Source organism: Schistocerca gregaria, chromosome 2 (genome assembly GCF_023897955.1).
Source record: "Schistocerca gregaria isolate iqSchGreg1 chromosome 2, iqSchGreg1.2, whole genome shotgun sequence".
Taxonomy (NCBI): domain Eukaryota; kingdom Metazoa; phylum Arthropoda; class Insecta; order Orthoptera; family Acrididae; genus Schistocerca; species Schistocerca gregaria.
The window spans coordinates 763,519,852-763,533,094 of NC_064921.1; the positions used below are offsets into that span (position 1 = coordinate 763,519,852).

At 41.1% G+C, this 13,243-nt stretch overlaps 1 protein-coding gene across 9 annotated transcripts in view; it reads left to right on the forward strand.

Moving 5' to 3' along the window:
* The window catches only part of LOC126334984 (ATP-binding cassette sub-family C member 4-like), a 302,418-nt gene that overhangs the window by 215,323 nt on the left and 73,852 nt on the right, over window positions 1–13,243 (forward strand). For 5 of the 9 annotated variants that reach the window (XM_049997788.1, XM_049997787.1, XM_049997789.1 and 2 more), the window contains 3 exons: window positions 3,338–3,457; window positions 3,535–3,609; window positions 4,788–4,853. In XM_049997788.1, the coding sequence (XP_049853745.1) occupies window positions 3,338–3,457; window positions 3,535–3,609; window positions 4,788–4,853 (261 nt within the window). The remainder of the gene's footprint in view (window positions 1–3,337; window positions 3,458–3,534; window positions 3,610–4,787; window positions 4,854–13,243) is intronic. The other 4 variants (XM_049997791.1, XM_049997793.1, XM_049997790.1 and 1 more) reach the window with 1 other exon arrangement.

Sequence of the window (13,243 nt, forward strand, 5' to 3'; positions counted from 1 at the left end):
CACAAACGAAGATGTCAGCGTTTTGTCTTTGATGGAACAACAAAAAGTCATATGGATAGTAGAGGTTTCTATTAGGTAATTGGTGAAACGTTCAGCTACTTGCATCACGAATACGAAACTGTTTCCCCTTCTTTCGTTGGAAGTATCCCACCGAAGTAATCAGTATAGGAGGTATTTGTGGAACAGCTGGCAGATAGTAAGGTGATAAACTGATTTAAATAATTTTGTCATTAATTTCATTTCTGGTTGATAGCTGAGATACTTTCCGTTAAGGTGGCTGCAGAAAGTTCATATACGTAGGGACAACTATTAACGTGTGTGTTTCTATAATGCACAACCTCAGTTTTTATTATTTAAAATATGTTCCACTGTACAGTTGCCTGACATAACAGAACAATAAATTTTCAGTGACTACGTCTCATGCATACAAACGTGAACTGCAGCCATTTGCCTTATATGGCAAACAATAGTAAAGTTATTTACATACTACGTAAATTTAATACCTGGTCTTTTTTTTCCAAATACTTCATCTTACAAACCCTTTGACAAAATAGCATTGAGTGCTGTCATTAAAACGGCTCGAGCTTCCAGCAACGTCAATAGTTAAATTTTCGCAAGCGTACGTCGGAATCATCCTGAACTACCAACAAGCGGTAAATAACAGCCGTGTGGTCGCTGGCTTCATGGTCACAGAACTATTCTACCAGCTGTATCGTCAGGGGTGCTGAGTCCCAAAGCAATCGACTCAATGTTTACCATACCTTTCCTACACGGGCGAATGGTTTCTAAGATAACGCAACAAAAGAAGCGATTGGAACTAAAATCAGAAGCTGTCAATAAAGACACCACCTGGCCTCAGCACAGCTAGGAATACGGAAATCAGTATATTTGGTTATGAAAAGACCACCACTGGCGTTCCAGGCAATGTACGATTTTATGAGGATGTGGACATAGATTCCAAAGCATTAACTGTCTATTGACAACAGGAGTTGCTTAATTAGACGGAAACTAAATAATAACCATTTCAGCTTAAGGCTCGAATATTTTATCACACTGTATCGCTCCGTGATCTTGTGTTCGTATGAAGATCCAGGGGATAGACAAAAATATGAAAACTCCATGAACACAACAATGCCCTGTGCCGTGTAGGAAACTCCTTGGTATTCAAAACAGTTTCCAGTCGTCTCACAGTCGATAAGCACAGGTCCTGTATGGTTTTCAAGGGAATTTCGTACCAGTCTTCCTGCAAAATAGTTCAGATTGAAATAACAATAATGATGGTAGACAGCGATCACGCAATCTTCTCCATAAAGAACAACACAGACTCTTAGTAATATTGAGATCTGCTGACTGTTGACCAGGGTAAATGCGACAATTCATTCTCGTGCTCACAGAACCCGTCCTGGATGAGGTGAGGTGAGGTGAGCTGCGCGCGCGCGCGCGCGCGCGCACACACACACACACACACACACACACACACACACACCATCATCATTGGGAACAATAATTTTACCATGGAATGGACCTGATCAGCCAAAATGGACTCAGTATTTTGTAGTAATGCTACCTTTCAGAGTAAGCATGAGGCCCATGGAATACCACGATATGACCATCCATATCATTACCGACTCTCCACCACATTTCAGTCTTTAGGATGTAAACTCGGCACAAGTCGGAAACAGTGTGAAACAACTCACCCGACCAAATGACGTATTTCCATTGCTCCGTAGTCTAGGTTTAATGACCTCAGTACAACATTCATTCTCCTGTTACGGTTATTTTCATCACTGACGAGTGATTTTGAAATTCCAGCTCGCCCTGCAGTTCCCAATTTACGAATCTCCCTTCGTGTTTTGGTGTTGACAGGATTCGCGCGTGCGACACTAACTTCTGCAGTAACTTCTGCAGCTGTCATCGTCTTATTTTGTGACACAATACTCTGCAATTACCTTCTGTCACGATACTCAACACACACTATCCTCTGTTTTTGATTTAGCGGGTGATGCTTCTGTTTTCCCTGTATATGGTATATTGGGTATGGAAGCACCCACCATAAGAGCTCCAGTTTTCCCCAAGTTCTAATTCACTTGGCTTCAGCATAATGCACTCATAACAACACACAACACAGTTCTGACGACTGACGCGACCTATGAAACATTGCAAAGATGGCGCTCGTGGTTAAATACAACACCACTACCTGCAGGCCCGGCTACCTTCCGCATAAAGTGTTCAAACAAAAAATTGTCACTGTTTTTTCGTATTTGTCTCCAATCCCTATGTCTCAGTTTTATAGAATCCAATCAAACTATCAGGAGAACCTAATCGTTAACATTTTTTTTAATTTTCCGTCATTCTTTACGTTCGTGGGGTATCGGGTTGTACTGCTGCCCTTTACATCTTCCACCCATCCTTAGAGTTAATGGATCTACCTGAGATAGTAAGACAACAGTCCACATCATGCGGTGTTCCTAATTCATAGTAGAGCCGTTTTTGTTGTAAATAGAATATCACGTAAATCTTGAACTGTTCGCACGTATCGCATTAATGAAGACATTCACAAAGATATTAATGAAATTAATAAAAATTAATAGTAATAATATGGTTATTCTTCATATTATAATGCAGCTTTCAATACATATAGATAAAACGAACATCGCTAGAGAATGATTTGGGGCAGCTCAATCGAATGGTTACGTAAAATTCTGCTTTAAAAATCATTTTGCTTATAAAAGGAAACAAACTGAAGTTTTAACTAGACATTGTGCGTTCCATAAGACATGTAAAGAGCAGTATTTGTTTGTGCTGGTTCCAATTACACATTCTGAAATAGAAATTCCAAATATCTGCCGAAAAATCAGAGGAAATCTGTCTGATGACTCTTAGGCGGGACACCCTGTGTATATGCCCTAACAACTTTACATCAAATTGCTTTTGACGCGTTAAAGATATTACTGTAATGTTTCCACCTAGTCGAACAATGATGCTGACACAAACAGCAATGCGTTCATAACTTCATGAACAGATATATAAGCATTGACGTTATTTTTAAATGGAACTGTGCTATTTTTGCCGTCAAATACTAGATCCTGATGAGACAAATTCAGTGATATAACTCTGTAGTAAATCTAGTATCAAATCATGCAGCAAAAATACATTGAATAAATACATTTTAGTGCTGTTTCTTTTTAGCACTTTCAGTTAACCTAAATTACAGTTTAACGATAGACATTCAGTGTGTGTGTGTGTGTGTGTGTGTGTGTGTGTGTGTGTGTGTCGCGTGCGCGCGCCCGCAGTTTTTTAAACGGTGTATAGAGAAAATGTTGTTTGCTTTTAATAGGGCAAGGTTGAAGACCAAGGAACTTTTAAGGAACTGACTGAAAGAAGCAAGAGCTTTTCGATGCTGCTGTCAAGTACAGACGAGGACGAATCACCGGGAGAATCGGGCACGCCTGAACTCGTAAGTACACAAATGCGAAACCTCTTATCTAGTACTCAAGTATTTCGTCACATCCTAATAAATCTGTCATTTTATAGCAGGAGTACGAATTCCGGAGGCTGTCGAGGCTCTCCCTGTCCCTGTCCAAGCGAGCCTCATCAGTTTCGACAATGGTAAGTGCGAAGCATTACCATTCAGTAGAAACTCTGCCAAGAGGACGCTACATTTTAATATCAGACTGTACCATACAAACTTGAAGCTGATACAATGAACTGCTGCTTCACTTTGTACGAAATTCGTAAGACCTGAAGTGTCCAGTGAGATCTCTACTGCTGTATTTTCAAGTGAACGACTTCCTTTGTACCTTGTTTCAATGAAACACTAGCATTAAACATGCATTGAAGTAGCTTTTTGACACTGAAAATACGTTTTTGCCATTTATAAGAATGGTAAACAGACCTTTCTTTCTCTGGTGATAATAGCAACAAAGAACTTTTACCGTTCCAAAGCTGGATACTGCTAAAAATATGTTCTGTTGCAAAAGACAAACATTCGATTTAAGTAAGTACTGTTTTCTTTGTGACAACATGAGGCATTACGCCTCTGCAGTATTTGAAAATCTTTGTCCATTATAAAGACAAGATTTAAAAATTGCACTACTGCTCGTAGGCCCATATACTACTTAAGAACAAATAACCTACTTTCCCGTTTTACAATAATTTTGTTGGTAGTAAGTCTAATGCATTGGTAGCTAGGTTATTCAGAAATATCAGTCATGTGCACTACTAGGGTTCCCAAATTATACTCTAAAAGGGGCAATAAAATAATTGAACTTGAGTGGTTTCAAAAAGTTAAAAATTTTGTCTTGAAAACAGGAAATTTTGAAACAAAGTTATCTAAATTCTATATACAGTACTCGTAAATATGATTTGTAGTGAGACAGCATTCCTATAGGTAACAAAATTCTGAGGCAAGATTTTAAAATTAGCAAGATGGTTGCTTTACCCTTAAAGTCCACCAAACATCACTGCATTTAAGCCTAAAAATAAGACTTCTAGCAATAAATTCAGTAGTTCAAAAATTTCTCTCATTCTTAACAACCAAATCTACTATCACTATAAAACTTCCGCTTACCTTACAAGCAGAAGTTGTATCTTTATAGTAAATGTCAAATAATGTCTTCTGTTAAGTAACGTAATGTAAATTTGTAACAGTTAAAAATGCGACTCATCTTAGGTGCTAGATGGCAGGTTACAACTAGAGAGAAGCAAATAAACAATTATGAGACATCACCTTGCCCTCACTGTAGAATCATTTGTGCTGATTCGTTACTGAATGTTTCATTTTACAGGAAGAAGACATCCGCAGAAGTTCACGGCTTTCAATATCACAGAAAAATACAGAGCTCTTTAAATTGGTAAGCGACAGTCGTTAAGACTCAACACTCGTAAGACGACGGCTTCTTCTTCTTCTTCTTCTTCTTCTTCTTCTTCACCTGAAGAATGAATTTACTTGTCGTAGTTGGCGTCCCGGCTTTGGCCTCTCTACTGTTCCAAAACTGTGTATTCATTATTGTACTTCTACTTTCTGTCTTTCTTGATACTTTTCTTGTAGAGCTTATGGATGAATCTGTGTTCAATTATGAATGTTGAAATAATAAGACGATTTCTACTACAATGTTCATACCTCACCTTTCTCGTAAACAGATCGTTTAACTTTCCTTCAATTACGAGAGGAGTTCAATAAGTAATGCAAAACATTTTGTTTCGGGATTTGTTGTAGGAAATAGTGTAATATTCCCGTTTTAGCCCCTATTGTATCATGAAGCTCTGATAGGTGACGGCACTGTGTGTAGCCTTCAAAATGTCGTTTATAACATAGGTGCGGTCCAAGCAGAGCGCTCTCATGGAGTTGCTTGCTGTAGAAAACCACAGCATCTGATATTCATAGGTGCTTGCAGGATGTCTTACGGAGAACTGGCAGTGAACAAAAGCACGGTGAATTGTTGGGAACAAGAAGTTCGCGCAAAACCTGTCCGATCTCCCTCCTGTCGGCCAGCCGCGAACTGTGACTCCTGCAGTGTTGGAACGTGCAGACACTCATTCGAGATTATCGACGGATCTCAATCAAATACCTCGGTGCCCAACTGTTAAGTCTCTGTTGGGAGCGCTGACTCACTTGTCCACCAGTTGAACTCGAAGGTGTGTGTACCCGCTGATCTCCTCGCAGCCTAACAGACCACCATAAACAGCAATGAAGGACGATCTGTGCGGAACTGCTTGCGCGTTACGAGGCTGATCGTGATAATAATTTCACGAACATTGTAATAGTCGATGAAGCATGGGTTCATCACCTCGAACAGGAATAAAATTGTGATCTCCACCGAATAAAAACTTCAAAGCCACACCCTCGGTGACCGTCTTCGGGATACTGTAGAAGTTAGTATGTCCTAATGATGAAACGATCATCTCTGAACTGTGCTACCTTCAGGAAGCCGAAGAAACGACTTGTGTGATTTTCACCACAAAAATACAAACGCATTTCCGTTTCTACATGACAACGCAAGCTCTCACATAGGTCTGCGCACCTGAGAGGAGCTCATAGAACTTTGTTGGACTGTTCTTCGTCATATAGCCTATAGTCCGGATCTCAAACCTCCCGACTTCCCTGTGATTGGACCAATGTAGGATGAAATCTGCAGGAAGCAGTACGTGAATAATGGAGAGATAATCACTGATGCAACAGCGCGCTGGCTCTGACGTCGACCAGTAGAATGGTACCATGTGGGCATGCAGGTCCTGCTAGTAAGATGGCGTAAGGCCGTCGCACTGAACGGAGATGGTGTCGAAAAATCTTTTGTAGCCAAAAGAGTGGGAGATATATGGTGTACTGGAATCCTGGATAAAAACAACCTACTTCCAAAAGTGTGTCGCATTACGTATTGAACACCTCTCGTAATAACATTGAATAGTCATCATCCCAGTGCCCATTTTATAAATACTCGCATTTCTCAGACTTTTCAAATGTCCCTGGCATGCAGCACCAGTGAACCTGTCTAAATATGATGTAAAGGCCAGATGTTTTCCCAGTTATCCATGTTACATTTTCTTCTCTGGGACCATATATTAATCTAATGTTTCCTTCCTTACTTTTCATTTTATGCAGTGATACGAGTAGCCTTGAAAATCTATAATCCATAGTGTGTACAGCGCTTCCAGTAAAACTGCGTACTTTCTTGTTATGTTGCAGCTTCACATTGTGCGATATTACTTCGTTTGTTCCACGTCACTGGTAAACTTTCAGAAGTTTGATGGCTTTGTCAGTATTTGCGTCTCCAACACTTCAGTAGTATAATATCTCAAGGGTATTTGAAGGAGCAAAGTACCTATATGCTCGGTGCTATACTTAATCTGCAGTATCAATTTCCAGCTATTTGGGTGTAGATTTTGTATCTAGCTATTTTTCTTGTGTGGTACCTGAAGGCTTGCATCCTGCATCATACGTTGGTGATAGGTGAGGAAATATTTTCCGAGGCACTGACATCACTCTCCGATCCTTTCCCTTTAAACTGTTGCGGGTAATATTTTTTACCATATGTATATTCTTTGCAGATATGCATAAGATATTACCACAAACAGAATTATTTCAATAAAATAAAGCAAAAAGTTTTCAGAGTGGTAGCTGAACTGAAATCAGTTTCTAAGTTAATGCGCGCAATTTCCATATCATGGTCTTTTTCTTAAAGAGTGAAAGCACTAATAATCTTCCATATATGTATGCTTCTACACTTAGGCTAGTGGTTTTGCCTTTGCTTCACGATTAATTTATACAATTTCAACACTCTGAAACGTGTTGTTCTCTCGTCTAGCCGTAGTATTTTTCTTTCTTGCGACGAGCATAATTACGTTTAGTTCATACTCCATAAACATCGTTGGTTTGAATCACCACCTTCATTTACATCTTTTATATCTGGTACCACATTATTGTCTCTGAAACTATGAAATGTGATTCTGAAATGTTCATATCGTATATTTGGGAGGGGAGTGGGGATTCAATAAAGCACAATCGTCTGTATTCATTCATCTCGAGAACTGCCTTGTTCTCATAAATAACTATAAGCGAATGCGGCATTAAATTCTGAGAAGAGTAATGTGAAATACACTCAAACTATTCTGTCGTTTGAAATGTGAAAAGATTGGGGGTGATTAGATTTCTTTACGTTGTTCGCGCTTTTAACTCTTTGCGGCCTGGATTTAAGAAACGTGCTTGTTCATAGTTGATGTGCCACTGTGGCTAATTCTAGTATAATTCCTGAATAGTGACGTTATTAAATGTTAGCATAGCTGAAACTAATTAGAATTCACTTGCTTAGCTACACTTTGATGCCCCTGCTTCCACTCAGTCTACCGAGCGATGCAATTTCACGTACTACACGTGGGGTTGAGGACTGCGATTACCCGCAGCGACAAATAGGCTATATTCTGTGAAGGTGAAGCAGCCTCGAATGACGTACCTGATTCTGACTTGTACAATGTCATTCATCGTAAGTTTCATGTCGTATGCAGCATTCTATTGTCTGGTATCGCTGTGGTAGAGAATCTTCACAGGCCACAGGATACATCTCGATTCCTTACACGTCTCCATGTATATGCTAGTGTCACCAGCTGTCTCTCACTGAAGTTTACTTAAGATATTCACGGGCAGCAGTTAAATGCGTTCTGAAACCACTTAGTTGCTTAAAGAAATTTATCGAGTTGCGAAGTGAACGGCAGTTCTTGGGTGTGTGATCTCCCATGATCCCTATCCGCTAGGAGCTTTATTCCAGCCACTCTCTCCTCTGAGGTGCAGTTTGCGTCGATTACTTTGTTATTACAGATTAGACAGACGTGGTTGATAAACTAATTTAGCCAACTTACGTACTCTGTGTACCGTCAAACTAATGTAACCCGAACCCCCATTTCGTGCCACCGGCCTACATATTTTGTATCATATAATTCATCATTGGTGCAGCTGCCTATTGGCTGTTAGGAATGCCAGTGCCAGTTGCTGACATCTGATGGTAGGGGGCTTTGTCCAACTTGGAGATCATGAGTTGGTATTTTCGTAATCTGTGTCAAGCAGTTTACAGTCTGGGACTATTAGGCTCGCTTAAGGCCCACCTCACACGAGGTAAGATCCGCTGTAAGTTTTCTTCCTGGCTGGCACGATGTATCCCAAGCAGGCTCCGTCGGCTGCTGAGCTGCCCCCCCCCCCCCCCTCCCCCTTCATAGCTTCATAGCTCCAGAGCTACTTCCCCTGTGTAGATCTGTCTGCGTGGTACCTGCACTGGCTAGTCAGAACTTTGGGAGTCTGAAGTCACAGCTTGGAATTAAAGTCCTCTTCGTTTACTAGGAAGTGACATCCAAAGGTAGAGGCACTCAACACTACAAACGCCATATTGATTTCGTCGTATTTCGCTGCTTTTGTTACAGCTGACAGTGTTTCGTTTCAGACCAATGGCACGTTGAAAAATTGTCACTAGTTTGGTACGCTGTTTTATAGTTATCAGTGAGGCATCAGTGGAAAAGACCTCTTAAGAGATACCAAAATCAAAAAGGTGGTTGTTGATAGTTGGATATCTTCAGCATAGCGTAATGGTTAAGGACGTGGATTACGGTTGAAGGAAGTATTTTCGCATCATACCATGTGCAAGTATAATCATCTCAGCGTTTTTAACAGATCGTGGAACTCTTTACTAATTTAGAAAAGTATGCTGTCCAACACTCAATATCATTTACATATAAGAATGTGCTCTCCCAGGAACGAGTTTATTAGATTTTGCGATTTATGTCTGATTAGAAAATGAAGAGTAAAATTGCTGCGAGTGATACGACCAGCAATTACACTTATATTCTAAACTGTCTCAAATATAAGGCTGTTTATTTCCTAATATGTCGCGATTTCCGACGATTTTGTTAGGCAGGAGCGTAAAAGGACAGTTTATTTTGCTGAGTGAAAAATTTAGCGGTTTCTTTGTGCGATTTCCGAGGGTCCGCCCACCGCCAGGAGAAGCTGGTGTCTGTCACATTCGGTAAGCTCGAAATGTGCTGTTGGACTCTTACGCATCATTGAATAGGTCACGCGTGCACTACACGCCGGAAGCGGCTACAAGGGTAGCGGAGTACGTGTGGAGTGCACATGGGGTTTTTTAGGTTAGAGAATTCCCTCCCTAGGCCCGACAAGACGCCTCCTGAGACGCGTTAAGGTAGGAGTAGGCAAAACGCAACAGGGAATAACAATATTAATGTGCTATGATGGTCGAAGTAGAGAGGATATAAAATGTAGACTGGCAATGGCAAGGAAAGCGTTTCTGAAGAAGAGAAATTTGTTAACATCGAATATAGATTTATGTATCAGGAAGTCGTTTCTGAAAGTATTTGTTTGGAGTGTAGCCATGTATGGAAGTGAAACATGGACGATAACTAGTTTGGACAAGAAGAGAATAGAAGCTTTCGAAATGTGGTGCTACAGAAGAATACTGAAGATAAGGTGGATAGATCACGTAACTAATGAGGAGGTACTGAATAGGATTGGAGAGAAGTGAAGTTGGTTTCACAACTTGACTAGAAGAAGGGATCGGTTGGTAGGACATGTTTTGAGGCATCAAGGGATCACAAATTTAGCATTGGAAGGCAGCGTGGAGGGTAAAAATCGTAGAGGGAGACCGAGAGATGAGTACACTAAGCAGATTCAGAAGGATGTAGGTTGCAGTAGGTACTGGGAGATGAAGCAGCTTGCACAGGATAGAGTAGCATGGAGAGCTGCATCAAACCAGTCTCAGGACTGAAGACAACAACAACAACACTAGTAAACTGCAGGAGCGTCTATAGAAAGGTCCCATAACTGCTCTCATTAATAAACGGTCACAACGCCCATATAGTTTTAGGGACAGAAAGTTGGCTGAAACCAGACGTAAACAGTAACGAAATCCTAAACTCAGATTGGAATGTATACCGCAGAGACAGGCTGGACAGTGAAGGGGGAGACGTGTTTATAGCGACAAGAAGTGCAACAGTATCGAAGGAAATTGACGGAGATCCGAAATGTGAAATGATTCGGGTGAAGGTCACGGTTAAAGCAGGCTCAGACATGGTAATTGGATGTCTCTATAGGCCCCCGGGCTCAGCAGCTGTTGTGGCTGAGCACCTGAAGAATAATTTGGAAAATATTTCGAGTAGATTTCCCCACCATGTTAAAGTTCTGGGTGGAGATTTTAATTTGCCGAATATAGACTGGGAGACTCAAACGTTCATAACGGGTGGCAGGGGCAAAGAATCCAGTGAAATTTTTTTAAAGTGCTTTATCTGAAAACTACCTTGAGCAGTCAAACAGAGAACCGACTCGTGGCGATAACATATTAGACCTTCTGGTGACACAGACCCGAACTATTTGTAACAGTTACTGCAAAACAGGGAATCAGCAATCATAAAGCGGTTACTGCATCGATGGTTTCAGGCGTAAATAGAAATATTAAAAAAAGTAGGATTTTTCTGTGTAGCACAAGTGACAAAAAGCAGATTACAGAGTACCTGACGGCTCAACACACAAGTTTTGTCTCAAGTACAGATAGTGTTGAGGATCAGTGGACAAAGTTCAAAACCATCGTACAATATGCGTTCGATGAGTATATGCCAAGCAAGATCGTAAGAGATGGAAAAGAGCCACCGTGGTACAACAACCGAGTTAGAAAACTGCTGCGGAAGCAAAGGGAACTTCACAGCAAACATAAACATAGCCAAAGCCTTGCAGACAAACAAAAATTACGCGAAGCGAAATGTAGTGTGAGGAGGGCTATGCGAGAAGCGTTCAATGAACTCGAAAGTAAAGTTCTATGCACTGACTTGGCAGAAAATCCTAAGAAATTTTGGTCCTATGTCAAAGCGGTAGATGGATCAAAACAAAATGTCCAGACACTCTGTGACCAAAATGGTACTGAAACAGAGGATGACAGACTAAAGGCCGAAATACTAAATGTCTCTTTCCAAAGCTGTTTCACAGAGGAAGACTGCACTGTAGTTCCTTCTCTACATTGTCGCACAGATGACAAAATGGTAGATATCGAAATAGACGACAGAGGGATAGAGAAACAATTAAAATCCCTCAAAAGTGGAAAGGCTGCTGGACCTGATGGGATACCAGTTCGATTTTACACAGAGTACGCGAAGGAACTTGCCCCCCTTCTTGCAGCTGTGTACTGTAGGTCTCTAGAAGAGCGTAGTGTTCCAAAGGATTGGAAAAGGGTACAGGTCATCCCCGTTTTCAAGAAGGGACGTCGAACAGATGTGCAGAACTATAGACCTATATCTCTAACGTCGATCAGTTGTAGAATTTTGGAACACGTATTATGTTCGAGTATAATGACTTTTCTGGAGGCTAGAAATCTACTCTGTAGGAATCAGCATGGGTTTCGAAAAAGACGGTCGTGTGAAACCCAGCTCGCGCTATTCGTCCAAGACTCAGAGGGCCATAGACACGGGTTCACAGGTAGATCCCGTGTTTCTTGACTTCCGCAAGGCGTTTGACACAGTTCCCCACAGTCGTTTAATGAACAAAGTAAGAGCATACGGACTATCAGACCAATTGTGTGATTGGATTGAGGAGTTCCTAGATAACAGAAGACATCATTTCATTCACAATGGAGAGGAGTCTTCCGAAGTAAGAGTGATTTCAGGTGTGCCGCAGGGGTGTGTCATAGGACCGTTGCTATTCATAATATACATAAATGACCTTGTGGATGACATCGGAAGTTCACTGAGGCTTTTTGCAGATGATGCTGTGGTGTATCGAGAGGTTGTAACAATGGAAAATTGTACTGAAATGCAGGAGGATCTGCAGCGAATTGACGCATGGTGCAGGGATTGGCAATTGAATCTTAATGTAGACAAATGTAATATGCTGCGAATACATAGAAAGATAGATTCCTAATCATTTAGCTACAAAATAGGTCAGCAACTGGAAGCAGTTAATTCCAAAAATTATCTGGGAGTACGCATTAGGAGTGATTTAAAATGGAATGATCATATAAAATTGATCGTCGGTAAAGCAGATGCCAGACTGAGATTGATTTGAAGAATCCTAAGGAAATGCAATCCGAAAACAAAGGAAGTAGGTTACAGTACACTTGTTCACCCACTGCTTGAATTCTGCTGAGCAGTGTGGCATCCATACCAGATTGGGTTGATAGAAGAGATAGAGAAGATCCAACGGAGAGCAGCGCGCTTCGTTACAGGATCATTTAGTAATCGCGAAAGCGTTACGGAGATGATAAACTCCTGTGGAAGACACTGCAGGAGAGACGCTCAGTAGCTCGGTACGGGCTTTTGTTAATGTTTCGAGAACATACCTTCACCGAAGAGTCAAGCAGTATATTGCTCCCTCCTACGTATATCTCGCGAAGAGACCATGAGGATAAAATCAGAGAGAAAAGAGCGCACACTGAAGCATACCGACAATCCTTCTTTCCACGAACAATACGAGACTGGAACAGAAGGGAGAACCGATAGAGGTACTCAAGGTATCCTCCGCCACACACAGTCAGGTGGCTTGCGGAGTATGGACGTAGATGTAGTCGTCACTTTCGAGTAAGACAAGAATGTGAATAGCTTATCCCATACCATTGGCGCATCTACGGCAGGAAGGCTCTCGTCTGCACCATAACTTAATGTCGCATATGTCACCATTGTGGTCAAAAGACAGCATTATTAATCCGATTGATGCATACAGGGAAGGATCGTTCTTGTGAGCTGAGAAAACTACCTGTTATTCTAA